Source organism: Armigeres subalbatus, chromosome 2 (genome assembly GCF_024139115.2).
Source record: "Armigeres subalbatus isolate Guangzhou_Male chromosome 2, GZ_Asu_2, whole genome shotgun sequence".
NCBI classification, from domain to species: Eukaryota; Metazoa; Arthropoda; class Insecta; order Diptera; family Culicidae; genus Armigeres; species Armigeres subalbatus.
Window position 1 is genome coordinate 396,722,843 of NC_085140.1, and position 18,132 is coordinate 396,740,974.

The following is an 18,132-nucleotide window of genomic DNA, read 5'->3' on the forward strand; positions in this document are numbered from 1 at the left end:
ATCATCTACCTCGATGTTTTGCTAATTGTCCTCAGCCTTGTCACATCATTAGCATCGAACTAAGGCACATTCCTTTGTAATTTGTGTCGCCGCATTACAATCATCAAATTAACACTCACCAATGAGGCAAACTCAAATGACCGTTTTCCACAGTGACAGCCGCGAAAATACGTTCAACACCTTGAAAACACACCTACGGTTAATATAAAATTAACACCTCTATAAGTTTCGCTAAATTTGATCAAACACGCAAGAAATGAATATATTTCAATGAGGCGATCATCACGCTGCTCCAATGAAAGGGGTGTCCTCTATAAAATTAGAAAGGTGAATGTGCGCGGTCAGCAGCACACCTCCTTCGTTCACCTTAATTTGCCGCACATATGCATTTTTGCAGCAATTCAATTGGTGGTTTATTGCAAGTTAATGAAAAAGATAAATGTATCGTACACGAGTGCATATGAATCGTGCGTTTGAACCAATTCTACATGAAGTGACTTCAATGGTTTGCCAATTATAGTTGATCGTGAGTGAGCGATTGAAAAATTCTTAATATGTGCAAATGCTTTTTGCTAGCACGAATTGTTTGAATGAGTAAATCGCAGAAGGCATTTTTACAGAAGGTATCAAGCCAGTTACATTATCTTTTTCTTCTTCTAATTGGCATTACATCCCCCACTGGAGCATTGCCATCCTGCTGCTTAGTGTTCATTAAGCACTTCCATAGTTATTAATCGCGAAGTTTTTAAGCCAAGTTACCATTTTTTGCATACGTATATCATGAGGCTAACACGATGATGCTTTTATGCCCAGGGAAGTCGAGACAATTTCCAACCCGAAAATTGCCTAGACCGGCATCGGGAATCGAACCCGGCCACCCTCAGCATGTTCTTGCTTTGTAGCCGGCGACGAATGGCTGTTACTGATTCAAATCCTAAACTGAGTAAGGTTGGGCAGGTGAACCTGACCTGAAAAAGTCAAGCGTTGAAGTCCCGACACTAAATAAAGTATTTGAAATTCGCGGGAAGAACAAAAGAAGGTTGTCAACCCTAAGACGATGAATAGTGAGGTGTAAAAAGCCGCAAATCAGATGATCGATGAGGTGACTGCGGCCACCAAGGGGGGTTCTTGTAAGAACAAAAATGCTCCTACCAACTGAAGTACCAAACCAAAAGACTATGGTCATTGGCGTAACTAATGAAAAATTCTAGGGGGGGCTAACTTTTCAAAATGTTACTATTTTTACAGTCAAAGATGTTTTTAAACTTCATTCGAGTGATTTTTTTTAAGTTATAGTAAGTCTCTACAATCGACCTAGTAAAGCGTAGGTAAAAAACCAGTCTGTGGACTTTATAAATCCAACCGAAACAATTTCAAGTTCTGTCTAATTTAAATTAAGTTACCTTTTCTTAAAATTTTACGGTTTCGTCAAACATCTCTCGAGCCCCAAGAACTTTATCGTGTTTATTGGAAACTCAGAGTTTTAGGAAGACAGCATTTAAATCTCTTGACCACTTTAGCAGACAAATCTGCAGAAAGAACTTGACCATTTTATATTATTATTCTTCAATCAAATTATTCATTCAATCAAAATCACAGAAATAATATTTGGCTATTTGCCTGTAGCTTCAATTATTTATTCAATCAGCACCGAATAACAGATAGCTTCGCTTAGAATAAAGGGAGCGTAATAACCTTCGTGATTGGCATTCTTAGCATACGATATAACAATTATTCGAAGTTCGAAAACTTGATAAATATTTTCAACTTAGTGCTGTAGTGCTTCGAAGAAAGATGAAGAGAATCCATTCTCTGCAGTAAAGCCCACAAATGGTCAGAAAGCTAGATATGTATATTACTTAGGTAGAACAGCAAAACTTCTATGGGGGGCTAGATCGATCCTAGGAGGGGCTATAGTACCCCCTAGCCCACCTGTAGTTACGCCAATGACTATGGTGAAGCGATTATCGTCAAAGCTGACGGTAAGAACTACGCGAAAGTCATAAGGAATGACCATAAAGTCTCTGGTCTGGGAACGGACATAAACTGCATCAGACGAAGGGATCAGAAGGGCGAAACAAATAAAATGACTGGATCTGATGAAAATCGTACCCGGCTGTTAGACCCGGCTCTCCGCATGACTCATTCTAGCACAATGTTGAACAACAGGCACGAAAGTTCATCACCTTGTCTTAGTCCCTGGCGCGATTCGAACGAACTGGAGTGTTGGCCCGAGTTTTGCACACCATCCACCGTTGCTTTGATCAGTCTGGTAAGCTTCCCAGGTTCTCTCGTCCATAATTTTCCATAGCTCTACGCGGTCTATACTGTCATATACAGATGGTGCGTTGGGACTCGGTATTCACGGCATTTTTGAAGGATTTGCCGTACAGTAAAGATCTGGCCCGTTGTAGAGCGGCCATCAACGAAGCCGGCTTGATAACTTCCCACGAACTCATTCACTTTTGGGAACAGACGACGGAAGATGATCTGGGATATCACTTTGTAGGCGGCATTAAGGATGGCGATCGCTCGAAAGTTCTCACAATCCAGCTTGTCGCCTTTCTTGTAGATGGGGCATATAATTCCTTCCTTCCACTCCTCCGGTAGCTATTCAGTGTTCAGTTTCCCAGATTCTGACTATCAGTTTGTGCAGGCAAGTGACTAGCTTTTCCGGGCCCATCTTAATGAGCTCAGCTCCAATACCATCCTTACCTGCTGCTTTATTGGTTTCTAGCTGTTGGATGACATCCTCTACTACCCTAAAGGTGGGCGCTGGTTAGTTGCCAACTGACATAGTTCCCTCTTCCGCTGCCTTTACTTTCACTGCCTGTACTCTAAGTGCCATTTAAATGTTCCTTTTCACCTTCCACCTTTCGCTCACCCTACGCACGACCGTCAAGATGCTCCCATCCTTATCCCTGCACATCTCGGCTCGCGACACAAATTCTTCGCGGGATGCGTTGGGCTTCTTATAAAACTTGCGTGTTTCTTGAGAACGGCACAGCTGTTCCATCTCCTCGCACTCCGCTTCTTCCACACGGCGTTTCTTCTCCTGAAAAAGACGGGTCTGCTGTCTCCCCTTCCGTCTATAATGTTCCATGTTCTGCCGGGTACCTTGCTGCAGTGTGACCGCCCGCGCTGCGTCCTTGTCCTCCAAAATCTGTCTGCACTATTCGTCGAACCAATCGTACCGTCGACTTCATCCCACATCCCACATGGCTGCTTTAACTATATTCCAGCAGTCTTCAAGAGGGGCTTTGTTGGCTCTGAACTTACCAATAGTCGATCTAAACTTCTTCTCTTGGCCAACCTATGCGTTCAAATGTCCTATGTTGATTTTGACGCCATGGCTTGGGCAGCTGTCGTATTCACGTTCCAGCTGCGCGTAGAATCCGTCCTTATTATCATCCGTGTTTCCGGAGTGTGGGCTATAGACGTTGATTATGCTGAAGTTGAAGCACCGGCCTTTGATCCTCAACCGGCACATTTTCCCGGCCACCACCCGATCACGCGCCTTTGCATATCGCCCATCACTATGAAAGCTGTTCCCAGCTTGTGTGTGTTGCCGCAGCTCTGGTAGATGGTATGATTACCTCTAAACGTCCGCACCATTAATCCCTTCAAGCAAACCTCCTACAGCGCTACGATGTCGAATCCACGGTCCTTGAGCACATCGGCGAGTATGCGTATGCGTCCAAACGCTAGTCCCTTTTCGTCGTAGTGGTCTTCGCCGATGGTTCCGGTCCGTTCTCTCTTGTTGATTATTCGTTGTGTGACTTTTTTTTAAAGGCTGGCTTGCATGGCCTGACACAAAATCCCCTAATATTCCGGAGGACCAGTGCTCAAATCTTAATCATCAAACTGCGGGATTTGGTTTGGCGTGCAGTCATTAAATTAGAGGGAAACAGAAATTTTCTATTTTCCGACGTTTCGGCGCAATGTATTTTGCCTTCTTCTAGGGATCATAGATAACTGTTTTTTTGTCATTTGTACTTATCTATGATCCCTAGAAGAAGGCAAAATACATTGTGCCGAAACGTCGGAAATAGAAAATTTCTGTTTCCCTCTAATTTAATGACTGCACGCCAAACCAAATCCCGCAATAACACCTAACAGTCGATAAATTGAACTTAATCATCAAAGCCGCATGCGCGAGCTAACTTGTTGCGATTCTACAGGAGACCATCGCGCTTGAGTATTTCATGCTGAATCGCATCGTTTCGCTCATTCGCCAAAAAAATATTTTTCGCTCCAAAACGCGCCAAAACCTAATAGAAGCGATTTATTATCCATTGTTTTAAGCAAAGAAAGTAACAATTCGAATAATACAACGAAGAAAGCACGTAGAAATCATGCAATTATGCAAATCGTGAGTCGAATAATGAACGATTCTCTTGGCTTTATTCGGGTGGGGTTGAACTCGCGCTTTTTTTAATCGTGGGTGAGGTTTGAGAATTTCAGATTTCCCAACACTGAGCGGAATATGTACGTGGGTAGTGTTGCCATCAAATTTTTATTGTAAAATAATACCCCCTTTTTCAAAACTTCGGAATAGTAGAAACATAAGGGGAACTGTTTCGATCTCCATCTCACTGAAGATATAGTCATCGCATTGCGAAACAAAGAAATACAGCACCAATTTTGTCGCTTCTTTTTGTCAACATGCGTGCTCACTGCTGGAAAAAATCACAAAAATACGAAACAAATCAAATTGCTTTTGATGGGATGAATATCGGAGCCATGAGATGAATTCCAGGAGCAGTTACCCTACATGACAAGTTTGGATGGAAAAAAATATATTTCCGATACTTTACTTTTATTACAATTGAAAACAATTGGACAAACGAATTTTATGCATTATCAGATGGTTTAGGGTCATTTGGACGAATGCCGTTTGGCCGAATGCCATTTGGTCGAACGTCATTTGGCCGAATGCCGTTTGGCCGAAAAGTTAAAAATTGTTTCCTTATTATGTGACGTGAAAAGTAAGATATTTGAAGGAAGAAGAAAGGAGGAATGGAGAAGAAGGAAGAAGGATAAAGGAAGAAGGAAGAAGTAAGAAGGAAGAAGGGAGAAGGAAGAATGAAGCAAGAAGAAAGGAGAAGGAAGAAGGAATAAATAAGAAATAAGAAGGAAGAAGGAAAAAATAAAAATAAAGAAGAAAGAAGGATGAAGGAAGAAGGAAGAGAAAAGAGGAAGAAAGAAGGCAATAAGGAATAATTTCACAATTTTCACTTCTCACTTCTCGCTTCTCTACTCACTTTTCTTTACTCACAATCTAATAATTTTTTAAACAATTCGGCCAAACGGCATTCGGCCAAACGACATTCAGCTAAATGGCCGGACACCTATCAGATGTATTACATATAAGATTATTTCAATTCAAATCGTCAGTTCGGCAACGCGTTTCGACTGTAAACAAGGCGACGAAGAAAAAAAACGAAAGTTTAGAAAAACAGAATATTTTAAAGCTTGCCGGGAGTTTTTTTTTCGAATAATTGTCCACTCCATCAATGGGTATTGCTTTCATTTGGTGTTTAGTGGAAAAATAATGTGAACAAGTGTAGTGAAAGTGGGTGTATTGAATTGATTTTGATGACGATGCTACGTGCCTTTGCGAGAAGCAGAACATGATAGATTTTCTTAAAAAATATTTTAGTTACAAGATAAAGATTGTCGCTGTCGTCGCTGTCCGGAACATCTTTTGCTGGCGAGGATAGGGTGCTAAATGTCAATGAAGGAAAAATACATACGGTTTGATAGTTCAGTACCCAACATGTTTCAGACAGCAGAACAAAGGGAACCGAAACGACAATCTTTATCTTATAACTAAAATATCTTTTATTTTCTTTCGTCGTAGGGATAAAGCAGGAAATCGTGCAGATTATCTTAATCGAAAAGTTTGTTTGAAGTGCTTTTCAAGAAAATAACACTGGAATGTGATTTGATTAATTTCAGATCAAAGTATACGAATTTTTAAATCTCACCAGGTGATAAGTTCGTTGATTTAAATTATCATACGCGAGTATTTACCCAGTCAACACAAACTCGTATATAATGCAACATAAGATGCTAAAGTTGAGGCGATATACTCACATGTATGAGGAAGTACGTATATCACCTCCACTTTAACATCTTATACGACATCATTTACGATCTTGTGTTGACTGGGTAGTGAATTAGAATTTGATATGACGGGAATTAGCGCCATGGACGAATTAGCGCATGACCTAATCTGCCCTTCTACGCATAGTTGTCCCATGTTAGTTTTTGCGGATTTTGACTTTTCACCATAGAGCAGTCTATTTTGATGTATACTTTTAGAAAACGCTAACAGATTTCGAACTTTGTTCGGAAAATCATTGAAAACAATATCAAGTCTATTTGTCCCATTACTTAATTTCTACGCAAAATTGTCTCGCGGTGATTAAATTCATCATTATGGCGGATTCTGTTATTTTATGGAGCAACACACATTGAAACAACGTTTTCTGTTTAGATCTTGCAATCTTAGCCTGTTACACTGGTTTAATGGGGGCAATTTGTACAATACTCATTCTGAGCGACATAATCACTTCAACCACGTGGAAGGTTCACTTCCATAGATAAAGCAACCATAAAACATCTGCTCTATCTCTCGGCATAACTGTCCCGCCAAACTATTTGCATGATCGTTGTCGCAAATTCTATTTGTGAGTAAAAATAAGATTGATTTCAATGAAATTAAGACTTCTGAATGGTTCTGTGATGTAATAATCTTATATTGCGTTATGGTTATACTACAGCAATGAAAATTAGTGTTCAATTTCAAATGCCTTTTTCTCATTTGTCGTTTTTTGAATTTGGTACAAGCATGCGTAGAACGGCAGTAATGTCCATCAAACTATTTCATTTATTACACAACGCAGAGAACATACTATTTGAACACTTACTTAGGCTAATTCAGCAAAATGTAGTTATGTAACTACTGTTCTGATGTTTGTTTTTCATTATAGTTCCATTCAGTGTTATAATGGATTTTATGCAATTCCTGATCTTATGATCAGGTAACCTTATGATCACTGTAACCTGGTTTACAGTTGACGTTTGAGTGATAAAGCAGCCTACTTTTCCATACTAATGAAATGGGTACTTTAATGAACATTATGCAACTCAAATGGGTTGCATAATATCCATTATAGCACTCATTTGGGTGCTATAATGAAAAAACCAGCATAAGATCAATAGTTATATAACCAGATGTAGCTTAATTAACTTGGTTGAGTGTTCAAACAGTGTATTCTCTGTCTCACGTAATTAATGGAATAGTTATATGGACACGACATCAAATTCTCTAAACGCAGGTTTATCTATTGCTTTATGGTCTGTCGAGCATACAATGTGGCACGCAAGGATGTTATCGATCATTTAGTAATCTGCGTTCGATCATTTAGTAGTTTGTCAATAACTCATTCCAGAGGTCTAATTTCAAAATGTGTTGTATGGAGGACTTTTAGTGCTAAGGTTTTTCTCTAACTCTCCTTAACAGGTCGATGTTCGAATTCCACTATTAAAGGAGTTATGGTGCTAGTTGCTATACTTATACTAAATGATAACAAAATACGAAATCGTGATCATCGTCTTCGCCTATTGGCCCTTTTGATCTCGGCAAGCCTCGTTTGATAAACGTACAACTCGTGCTGAAAAAATCATCTTTTTGCAACTAGTTGCACAAACTACTATTATGCACCTGATTTGAGTTGCATAATGTTCATTAAACCACTCATTTCGTTTTATCATTCAAAGACGAACGTACATAAACCAGGTATTAAACCTTACAGTATCCTGACCTGATAGAGGCAAATATAGCTATATATTGTCAATCTGAACAATAGTTGTGCATCTGTTTTCAGAATATCAAGAGGCGAGTCGTACATCGATTTATAGTTTGGCAGCACGAAGGAAATGGAGCTAGAGTAGAGTGGGACAAGAGTGCGCGTGGGGTAAGCGTACGTTTTCCATTTTGTTAAGCCATAAAAAACAGATAAACTAGCAGCACCGCATCAGTTTGACAGGTATGCTGGCCAACTATTATCATGTGTAATTGTACACGAATTGAATAACAACAAGGAAGATATGGAGTTAGATAACTTTTGGTCATTTTGCTAAAAATAATTGGATTTCCGCAACTAGTATTTCATTACCATATATACGTTCAATCAGGTGAACATTATACCATTTCGATAACCTATTGTATAGAGTACTTTATGGTACAGAACACCAATCCGGTTGGTTTTCCAAGAAGTCAAAACCATTGCTTGAATCATTTTTGGGACTGTGGGGTAAAAGTACGCAGAAACCGGTGGGCAAGAGTACGCATATGAATCTTCAAGTTATGATGTCAAACCCGTATCTCCGGCCGAAATAAGACTTCTTCCAGAGTGTTAAGATCCACAACAGAATTCGAAATTATCACAAGTTTTTAGGATAAGTTGAAGTAATTCGGTGTTAGAAAAAACTTATCGAACGAAGCACTGAAGCGAAATAATGAAATTGTATTAGGACTTGTTGTACAGCTAAACATAGTACGAAAACACAATTTCATCTAAATGATAATTTCATTTAATCAAAAGAAACAATCATAAATTACGCAACGTTTAGCTGGGAGGAGTTGCGAGATGTGTGACGATCCATATAATTTTAGAGGATTCATACAAATAGTGTAAGATGAGGTGATGAAATAGCCAAATTTTACGTTACGTGATTGGTAGACTTTCTTTAAGAAAAATGCCTTTGTATACGCCACGCGAAACCTGATATATATTTTTACCTCTGTAGTTTTTTGTATATATAAAAAACAATGGTTTTTCGTATGAAAGTGCACATTTTTAGGACCCCCTCCCCCTTTGAGAGTTACGTAATCTTTAAACATTCCCTAATATATGCTCATTAAACATCAATTAAATGTTATTAAATCTTATTTGTGTTAATATATACTTAAAGCACATGATTGGATAAATGCGTACTCTTACCCCACCCAATGCGCATTTTTACCCCACCGGTGGGGTAAGAGTGCGTTTTTCACATATCTTGCGATAAGGGTTCTACTAAAACGAATCTCAATAATTTCAATATTTTTTCCACTGGGTAACATAAAGGAAGAGTATATGAATCATCGACATTGATTTGATATGCAGAAGCTTGCTTCATAAGGGCCACATGATCGATTGAAAACCAAGTGCGTACTCTTGCCCCACTCTACTCTACTGCTACTACTGGCAAACTACCGCCGCAGTAATTCTGGCCGTTAAGTCTACGACTATGTTTGCTCGCAGACGGCGGTAACATGCGCGGCAACAAAGCAAGACCATGCTGAGGGTGACTGGGTTCGATTCCCGGTGCCGGTCTAGGCAATTTTCGGTTTGGAAATTGTTTCGACTTCGCTGGGCATAAAAGTATCATCAAGATAGCCTGGCCGATGACATACTGACGCGTGTGCGTGCGCGAACGCGTCAATGACAAAATAATTTCTCTTGTCGATATTTTGCTTTACGAGTGCATGGACGCGTTCGCGCACTCACACGCGTCAGTATGTCATCGTCCTCATGCGTCGCGGTTGTTGCATGGGTGCTCTTATCCCAAGGGCCAAGATCAAAAGGGCCAATAGGCGAAGACGATGATCACTCACAATGCCCTGTTTTTTTTGACTTGAAGGAGCCATTCAATAGATTATAAAAAAAACCACATTATCTATGCAGCTTCCATTGGTTCAAGTGGAAGTTGTATAATAAGAATCATTCGCTAGTCATCACTTGTTTTTTCGTCAAAATTTCAATTAACTTAAGGTACACTAGCTAATTGCCAAAGTTAGCACTTCGAAATTCAATCACATTTCAACAAATCACCAGCTGCATTGTGGAGACAGATAATTTATGAGGCTTAACACTAGAAACATTTCCGTTAATTGTGTGTTGTGTTGTTGGAATGTTTCATTTAGCGTCATATTTTCGGTCATTAATTTTGAGCTATAAAAACTTATCGCTTTTACAGTAGACTGGCACCGGCCTATGTTACTTTTAATACGCGCATCCGTCTTGGGTAGAGGGTAAAACATTCTTCTCGATCACGAGCACCCTTTGCTCAAGTTCGTGAAGGTTTAATTGAATGAATGAAGTTAAGTATGCGTAACTAAAAGTAAGATAAATGGACTATCTATATTAATCAATACACACGCACGATACGTCATTACTCATTATGTAAGAGCATCGAATGTGTCCGATCTATCAATGCAAATAAAACGTATCGATTTAATATTCAGACCATGCAAACTACAAACCAATAGTTAGTGGCTCAGTGCTACCCACGATGGTATTATGTTTCTTTCTATTTTTCGTCTTGCTTGGATAGACTTGCTGTTGCGAATTAGATCATTTTTTCATCGCTGAGACGGACGGAGGCAATAAAGCTTCTTCGGAAAGTAGCAAGAGTAGCGGACTAATTCCCAACAGGTTGTACTTAAAAAAGATTATGTTGCATAAGCGAGCCGGAATTGGATACACTTTCGCTGCTGGGCCAAGCATAAGTTGGTACAAGTGGAGACAATTCCGGACGTGAATATATACGAAATTCGTTGTCGCCGTCAAGATCAGACGAGAACAGACTGCGGGGATAGTGATCTTATATGCTCTCTCAATGAGATTGAACAACGTAAATGAGCATTTACGCAATATCTCATGGACCAGTGCATAATTGGATCGACGAGTTTATTTTTCTCCATAATTGGACAATCATTGAAACTACACTCTTAAACACGCAATTAAATATCCACCGAAACCCAACATACATACACATATACACATAATCGTAATGCCAAATTTTAGCATACATTGACAGGATATTGAAAGCCGTCTTTTTATATTATAGAGTCTATCAATTTGACCTTTCAATAGTTATTGACAAAAACAGATAAGCATTTAAGATAAAGCATAACAGCATTTTTACCATCGTCCCCTACAACATGTTTCAATATCAAGCGAAAGTTTCGGCATTCAACAGGAAAAACATAAGCCAAAATTATGACGACTTCGCTTTTTATGTGAACAGGTTCTTCTGCAGGCTTTAATGAGTTGCGCTGCTCAGTGACCAAAAAAGTTGTTTTCATTTCGAAAAGGAGCCGCTCAGTTCATTTTGAAAAGAACTGCGCCCCGTAAAATTGCTTAAAGTGATAAAAACACGACACGACTTATTGTGAGAGCATTTTGTTAGCTGAAAAATACTCAGCTAGTTTGAGTGTTCGTTTTGTTCGAACCAATCAGTAATAAGTATACCTATATATACCTATATAACTATAGTTGTAATGACATGGCGGATTATTATTCAACTTTGGAAGCAAAATAACTCTTCATTAGACATAAAGAAAATTCCGCTTTATTTTTTATTTGTTTAGAATTACTAACATGAACCCATATTAATATCAACTTAAAACAAGGAATTGGAAAAGAAGAAATTGGGGCACAACTTGTTTTGTTTCTGATTTGGTAAAAAAAATCCATTGAAAAAATATAAACTTTCCGTCGTTTTCTAATTTCTGTTAAGGTTAAGAAAATGCTTAGATGTTACTTTTTGTTCCATTTTGATTATTCTGTTATCAATCTTTTAATTTTGTTTTAAACATGATTTATTTTCCATTAGTCTTTTTTTTCATTCAGACATATCAATTATGCTTCGTGGTAAAACATGCAACAACTACCTACTAAAATAATTCATCAACTTGTAGATGAAACAAAATTTTTGCAGTTCCACTTGCTCAGTAAAAAGGCCGCTGGTCCACAAGAGATACGCCTTTGAATCATTTCTCAATGGAAAAATGTCTGAATTGCTGCTCAAGTGTTTATTGGCATAAACAGAACTCGTATGTGAAAAGAAAAATTAAGCAACCGTACAAATGCGATGGGTCGCCTACATTATACTCACTGATCTTGCACCGCTTCAGATGTAGCTCTTCGATGGGCACATTCAGGTTGGCCAGATTGATAAACGCCACCGACAGGCTGGCCAGGTTGGAGTTTTCACAGTTGATGAAGATTCCATCATCCGTCCCTCGAGTGCATACGCATGGGTAGATGAGTTTGGGTCTGAAAGGTGTAAAAAAACAAAGGGGTAAGGAATTTGGGTTGTATTGTGTGCGATTAACAATTCATGTCAGTTTCGATATGAATGGGAAATAGAGATAACCGAATTCCGTCAAATTAAAATTGCCTTTACAAATAGTCAGATTGCTTTTACAAATAGTCAGATAGCTGCTTTGTTGTTTAAATTATACACAAATGGGCATTCAATTATGAAAGGATTAAATTCGTCTTTTTCTTCCAGAGTCTAGCTCATTTAACTTTTATGTTCAATTATTTCTGTCAGATTCAAAGTATTTTCAAGTCGATATTTTTTTTTGACTGCGTTAGCTGTTGGGAGAACATTTTTCACACCGCAAAAATCAGATAACTGTGGTGGACGGGGCACCTTACCTTACCTAATAATAACGTGCTCCATTATTCATCGCGCTGAATTGAAGTATCACAGTGTAATTAGAAATAAGTTAAATTAAATAACATTCATCACCCAATTAAATTACTAAACGACTAAGAAATCGGTAAGTTGACCAGCTATGTTTGAGCCGACTACAAACCGTAAAATAAAGAAGGAAGGGTAAATTTTGCTAGTATAGGGTAGAAGGTCTCGTAATTTGACACAGATCTGTTTGCCGAGGTTCTGAGGTGAAAACTAAATATTAGAGGTCCTATGTATATGTATATATATATATATATAGTTTGTGAAAACTATCTATCGATGGTCTTAACTCGTGCGTGCGACACGACGGTGGCACTAGGCAGTAGCTGATCTCAAGACAACTTGTCCAAGGGCTTAAAGAAGGATGCATCATTAGAAGATAAATTAGCTTTCATTATAAATTAGCGCAACTTGGCTGAAATAACAGCAGCTTCGTTGCTCAAATGGCAAAGAGCATGAGACACTGCAGTCAAATGTCGTTGGACCAACAGACTGATTCCGGAGGTATCGAATTGGATTAGTAGGAAGCATAGTCAGGTCAACTTCCACCTACCACAGGTCTTGTCTGAACATGGCTGCTTTAAAAAGTTCCTGCATAGGTTCGGGTTCGCAGATTCTGCGGAGTGCCCGCGATTCGATGTTGAACGCAATGCCATGCTGCTTGTCAGCGGCATTCATACAACTTCGGACAACCTCGTTCAGAGGATGTGTCGGGAAGAGGTTAAATGGAATGCGGTGAACACAGCGTCTCAACAGAACACCATGCTCGCTTACCCCAACAACAAAAACGTTGCGGGTGGGCTGCGGAGTCCTCCGTATATATATATATATATATATATATATATATATATATATATATATATGTCATTGCGGTTCACGCGTGGCGTTTGTTTTCGGGGTGCTCATCTTCTACGCGAGCTTATGATACAGACCGATAGGCTACTATCATAGCTTCCAATTGACGGGTGGTGAGGCTACCACCCTTGAAGTCGATATTGCGTAATAACGTCGAGTGCGTTAGCATAAGCGTGAGCGTTCTCAATAGTCCTCCCCTGATTTATTGCTTAATTGCGGGCCGGGGGATACGGACTGGCGAAAGGGTTTTGGTTTTAGTGGGCCTGGTAATCCCATCCCCACACTACCTGAGTTAACCTCCTCAGCTGGGTCTGTTTGCAGATTTCCGTTTACCCTTGCTCAAGAAAAAAAACAGTGATTGCATTGTATCTTGTATGGCCGTATTATCCATCGAAAGATACAATTTCTGCAAGAGGGGGCATGAAACAGTCAATTGCTTCAGATAACTTTCTACTGTTGGAATAAAGAGGTCAATAATTGGCCTCAATGAATCCGGAATATTGAATAGATTCAAAAAGCGGTCCACGAGGTCCTTAAAGGATATCAATCCTTTTTTTTCTTTTTTCGGAAGTGCGAGTAGCATTTTCCTTTTCATTGATAATCCTAGCAGGATGTTTCTTAAGAACTTCGTTTTTAGGCAATGGCGGGAATGTCTTAGTGCTGCAAGGATCTGAAGTGAAGACTGGTTGCTTTGGGATTTTAAATAATCCCCCATTACCTTCAGATTTTGCCAAGCCTTTATGGATGACTTTTGTTTTCTTACAACGCGATCCCGGGGAAGACGGTTGCTTCCTCTTTTCGGGCGCATGTACCTCCGAAGAATCATCCATATCGGCTGCGTCAGAGTCCGATTCATCAATGGAGCTGGAATCATAATAGTCACTTAATTGAACGGCAGCTGAAAAAGCAGTCTTTGCGGTGACAGTGGCGGATGTGTCTTGCACTTTAACCATTTCCGCATAAGACTGCTTGGAGCGCTGCGCTGTACCAACGAGCGCTTCACTTTTTGGGTGCGTCTTTTGTACACCGGGCAATCTTGCAAACCACAATAAGCACATTTTGTGGGTTGTCCCACAAAGTGGTTTGTTGTCACAAAACTAGGCAGTGTGACCTAATTGTTTGCAGTTGGTACAATTAAATACCCTTGGCGTTTGTTTGTAACGCACCGGAAACAACATATTCTCGATATCTACATATTTTGGGAGCATCGAACCAGCGAATGTCACCCGACGCGAGCCTGACTTAGCATATACCTTTTTGCCATCTACAGTGGTTGCTGTACGCTATTCCTTGCAGTCCAGAATAATCACGGAAGATTGCAGGGCATCCTTCAAGCGACCTTTTCCTGCAAGCATTTCATTTATTTAGTCTACATCTAAATAGATAACACTGAATCAACAAATTGACGCCACAATACACGGTTCGAGGCCGCATCTCTCCATCCTCGAATACGCCCCACGCTCGCCAAGTCGTTTTGCACCTGGTCTACCCACCTCGCTCGCTGCGCTCCACGCCATCTCGTACCTGGCGAATCGCATCTTTGCAAGGTTGCTGCCCGGCATTCTTGCAACATGTCCGCCCATCTGCCCTTCCGGCTTTAGCTACCTTCTGGATGACACATTTGGTGCGGTGGTGAATCGTTTTTGACCGCAGTTTCTTCTGGAGCCCGTATTAGGCCCGACTTCCACAGATGATGCCCCTTCGTATTTCATGACTAACATTGTTATCAGCCGTTAGCAAGGATCCAATGTAAACGAATTCCTCGACCATCTCTAAGGTATCCCCGTTTATCGTAACACTGCTTCCCAGGCGGGCCCTGTCGCGCTCGGTTTCGCCCACAAGCATGTACTTTGTCTTTGACGCATTCACCATCAGACCAATTTTTGTTGCTTCGCGTTTCACCTTTGCAAATGTTCGGCCGACAATGTCCATATCATCCGCGAAAAAAATCAATTGACTGGATCTGTTGAAAATCGTACCCCGGCTTTTCGCATGAAACTTTCTAGCGCAATGTTGAACAACAGGCACGAAAGTCCATCACCTTGTCTTAGTCCCCGGCGCGATTCGAACGAACTGGAGTGTTCGCCCGAAATCTTCTCACAGTTTTGCACACCATCCACCGTTGCAGTCTGGTATGCTTCCCAGGGAAGCTGCACTCGTCCATAATTTTCCATAGCTCTACGTGGTCTATACTGTCGTATGTCGCCTTGAAAACAATGAACAAATGGTGCGTTGGGACCTGATATTCACGGTATTTTTGAAGGATTTGCCGTACAGTAAAGATCTGGTCCGTTTTCGAGCGGCCGTTAACGAAGCCGGATTGATAACTTTCCATGAACTCATTCACTAATGGTGACAGACGTCGGAAGATGATCTGGGATATCATTTTGTAGACGGCATTAAGGATGACGATCGCTCGAAAGTTCTCACACTCCAGCTTGTCGCCTTTCTTGTAGATGGGGCATAAAACCCCTTTCATCCACTCCTCCGGTAGCTGTTCAGTATCCCAGATTCTGACTATCAGTTTGTGCAGGCAAGTGGCTATCTTTTCCAGGCCCATCTTGATAAGCTCAGCTCCGATACCATCCTTATCAGCTGCTTTATTGGTCTTTAGCTGTTGGATGACATCCTTAACTTCCCTCAAGGTGGGGGCTGGTTGGCTTCCATCGTCCACTGAACTGACGTAGTCATCTCCTCCGTTGCCCTGGAGAACAGACGCTAAGTAAAATTTGCACCCCCGGAGAGGAGCAAACCCTCCCTTCCCTGTCGACTATAGTTCCTACTGGGGTTGGTTACCCGATCTTCCCTAAGGTTGCTCGTATCCCGGCCAGTACCACGGGATAGGAGTTACTGGGTAAGAGGCCAAGGACCGCGAGATGGGGTCTATCTTATTCCTTCAGGTACGCGAAGTACCAATGGTATGCTTTACCCAGCATTTGCCGTGCCATCTGAACATCACTTTCTTCAAATGTCCAAAAATATTATAAATAAAAACGAACGAAACAATACTTCTTTTGTAATTTATTTTCTAGTATGCAGAGCCCCAACCTCCCCTGAAATAACCAAAATGTTACTTTTAAATATTTATTGTGTTCATTTTTAAAGTAATTGAAGCACAGAAAAAAATAATAATGAAAGCTAATCAGCACGTAAAAAATAAAGACGCGGAAAATTACAATATATGTGGGGCTTACATGGATCCTTTCCAACGAGTTCTCCCTAAATGTATGCAATTTCTACAGCATTATACCAGTGAATTGTATAAAAACCGACATAATACAATAGAAATTGCTTACAGCCAGGTGATAATATCGTTTAAATTTACGCTCATTCTGGCATTCCATTTAGGGTAGATCCATTAATTACGTAACGCAAAAATTGGCCATTTTTAACCCCCCTCTCCCCTATGTCACAGTTTTTGTATGAATCACTTAAAATTTTGGTATGAATTGTCACACTTCGGACAACCCCCCTCCCTCAAAGCGTTACGTGATTTGTGGACGCTCCCTATCTGTGTGGCTTGCTGCCTTGATATTTGTGTGATCGAATTGAAAGATGAAGTGACATACATAGATATAATATAAAACACGCGGATGAGGTAAGAAAAGAACCCCTTTTTTACAAGGTGCTTCTCCAAATTCATTGTTTTTCAAGGGTATAAATTTATTTAATTCGCCTACACAGATCAAACGTGCAGCGACACTAAAACAGTTTAAAAGACAATGTATTTCCCACATCAATGCTGCTTTTTGAATGGCTGCTCGGCATTTTTTATAATTGACAAATTTTAAATCTTGATGAAGTTGTGACTAACGGTCCGCGACGTTAGGCATACGTACGTTAGGTATAAGGACGTTAGGCATAAGTACGATAGGCATAATGGGCGTTAGGCATAACGGACGTTAGGCATAATGTACGATAGGCATAGTGGACGTTTGGCATAATTCTTATGCCTAACGTCTTTATGCCTAACGGGGTATATCCCCTACCTCACCATGTGTACCACTGCCCTCCTACGTATAATTGTCCCATGTTAGTTTTTGAAGATTTTGACTTTTTATCACAAAGCACTCTAGGGTAAGGGAGGTATTTTTGACCACTTTAGGAGATGGACGAACCATTTTTCGAATAAAAGTTAGATTTTGTAATAATTCTTGATAGTTCTTGATAAGTGATAAATGCTAGGTTGGATTTGTAGGTAAAATAAATGTTTCTAAATCCCACCGAAAGAACCAAAATGTCATAAATGCTGAAGATATGTAAGATTTAATTTTGGACCACCTATTTAACATATTTTGGACCACTCGAATAATTTTGAATTGCTTGCAAAGTTATGTTACTACATATTAGGTTAAATTAGTGATTTCCAGCATTTTTGGCGTTTCATCCTTAAAGTCTTTGTTAACCTATACATTTTTATAAGCACTCAAAAGCTTTGAACAATACCAATAGCTAAGGTATTGAAACTAATCAATTTCAGTACCACTCGGTACAGCATCATCAAAGCAAAACAAACGTGCGGCCCATGGCCGTGATGTAGGCACCTGGTCACTCCTACCCTGCCATAATTTTATGTAGTTTACCGATCTGTTCCATTTGCATCCTTGATAGTAGTGGGTTGCTCGGTTCTTCCTTGCTCCTTGCACATACTTTTTCCAATCGAAACATAATCGTAGAACACGGGACTCTGTTCCATTGGCAAGCAGAACGGACGGAGAGCTCTAGTAAAGT

General features: G+C 40.1%; 1 protein-coding gene across 5 annotated transcripts in view; it reads right to left on the bottom strand.

Annotated features, from left to right (window-relative positions):
* LOC134213244 (chaoptin) overlaps window positions 1-18,132 on the bottom strand; it is an 87,221-nt gene that overhangs the window by 16,384 nt on the left and 52,705 nt on the right. For all 5 annotated transcript variants that reach the window (XM_062692040.1, XM_062692043.1, XM_062692041.1 and 2 more), the window contains one exon: window positions 11,956-12,116. In XM_062692040.1, the coding sequence (XP_062548024.1) occupies window positions 11,956-12,116 (161 nt within the window). The remainder of the gene's footprint in view (window positions 1-11,955; window positions 12,117-18,132) is intronic.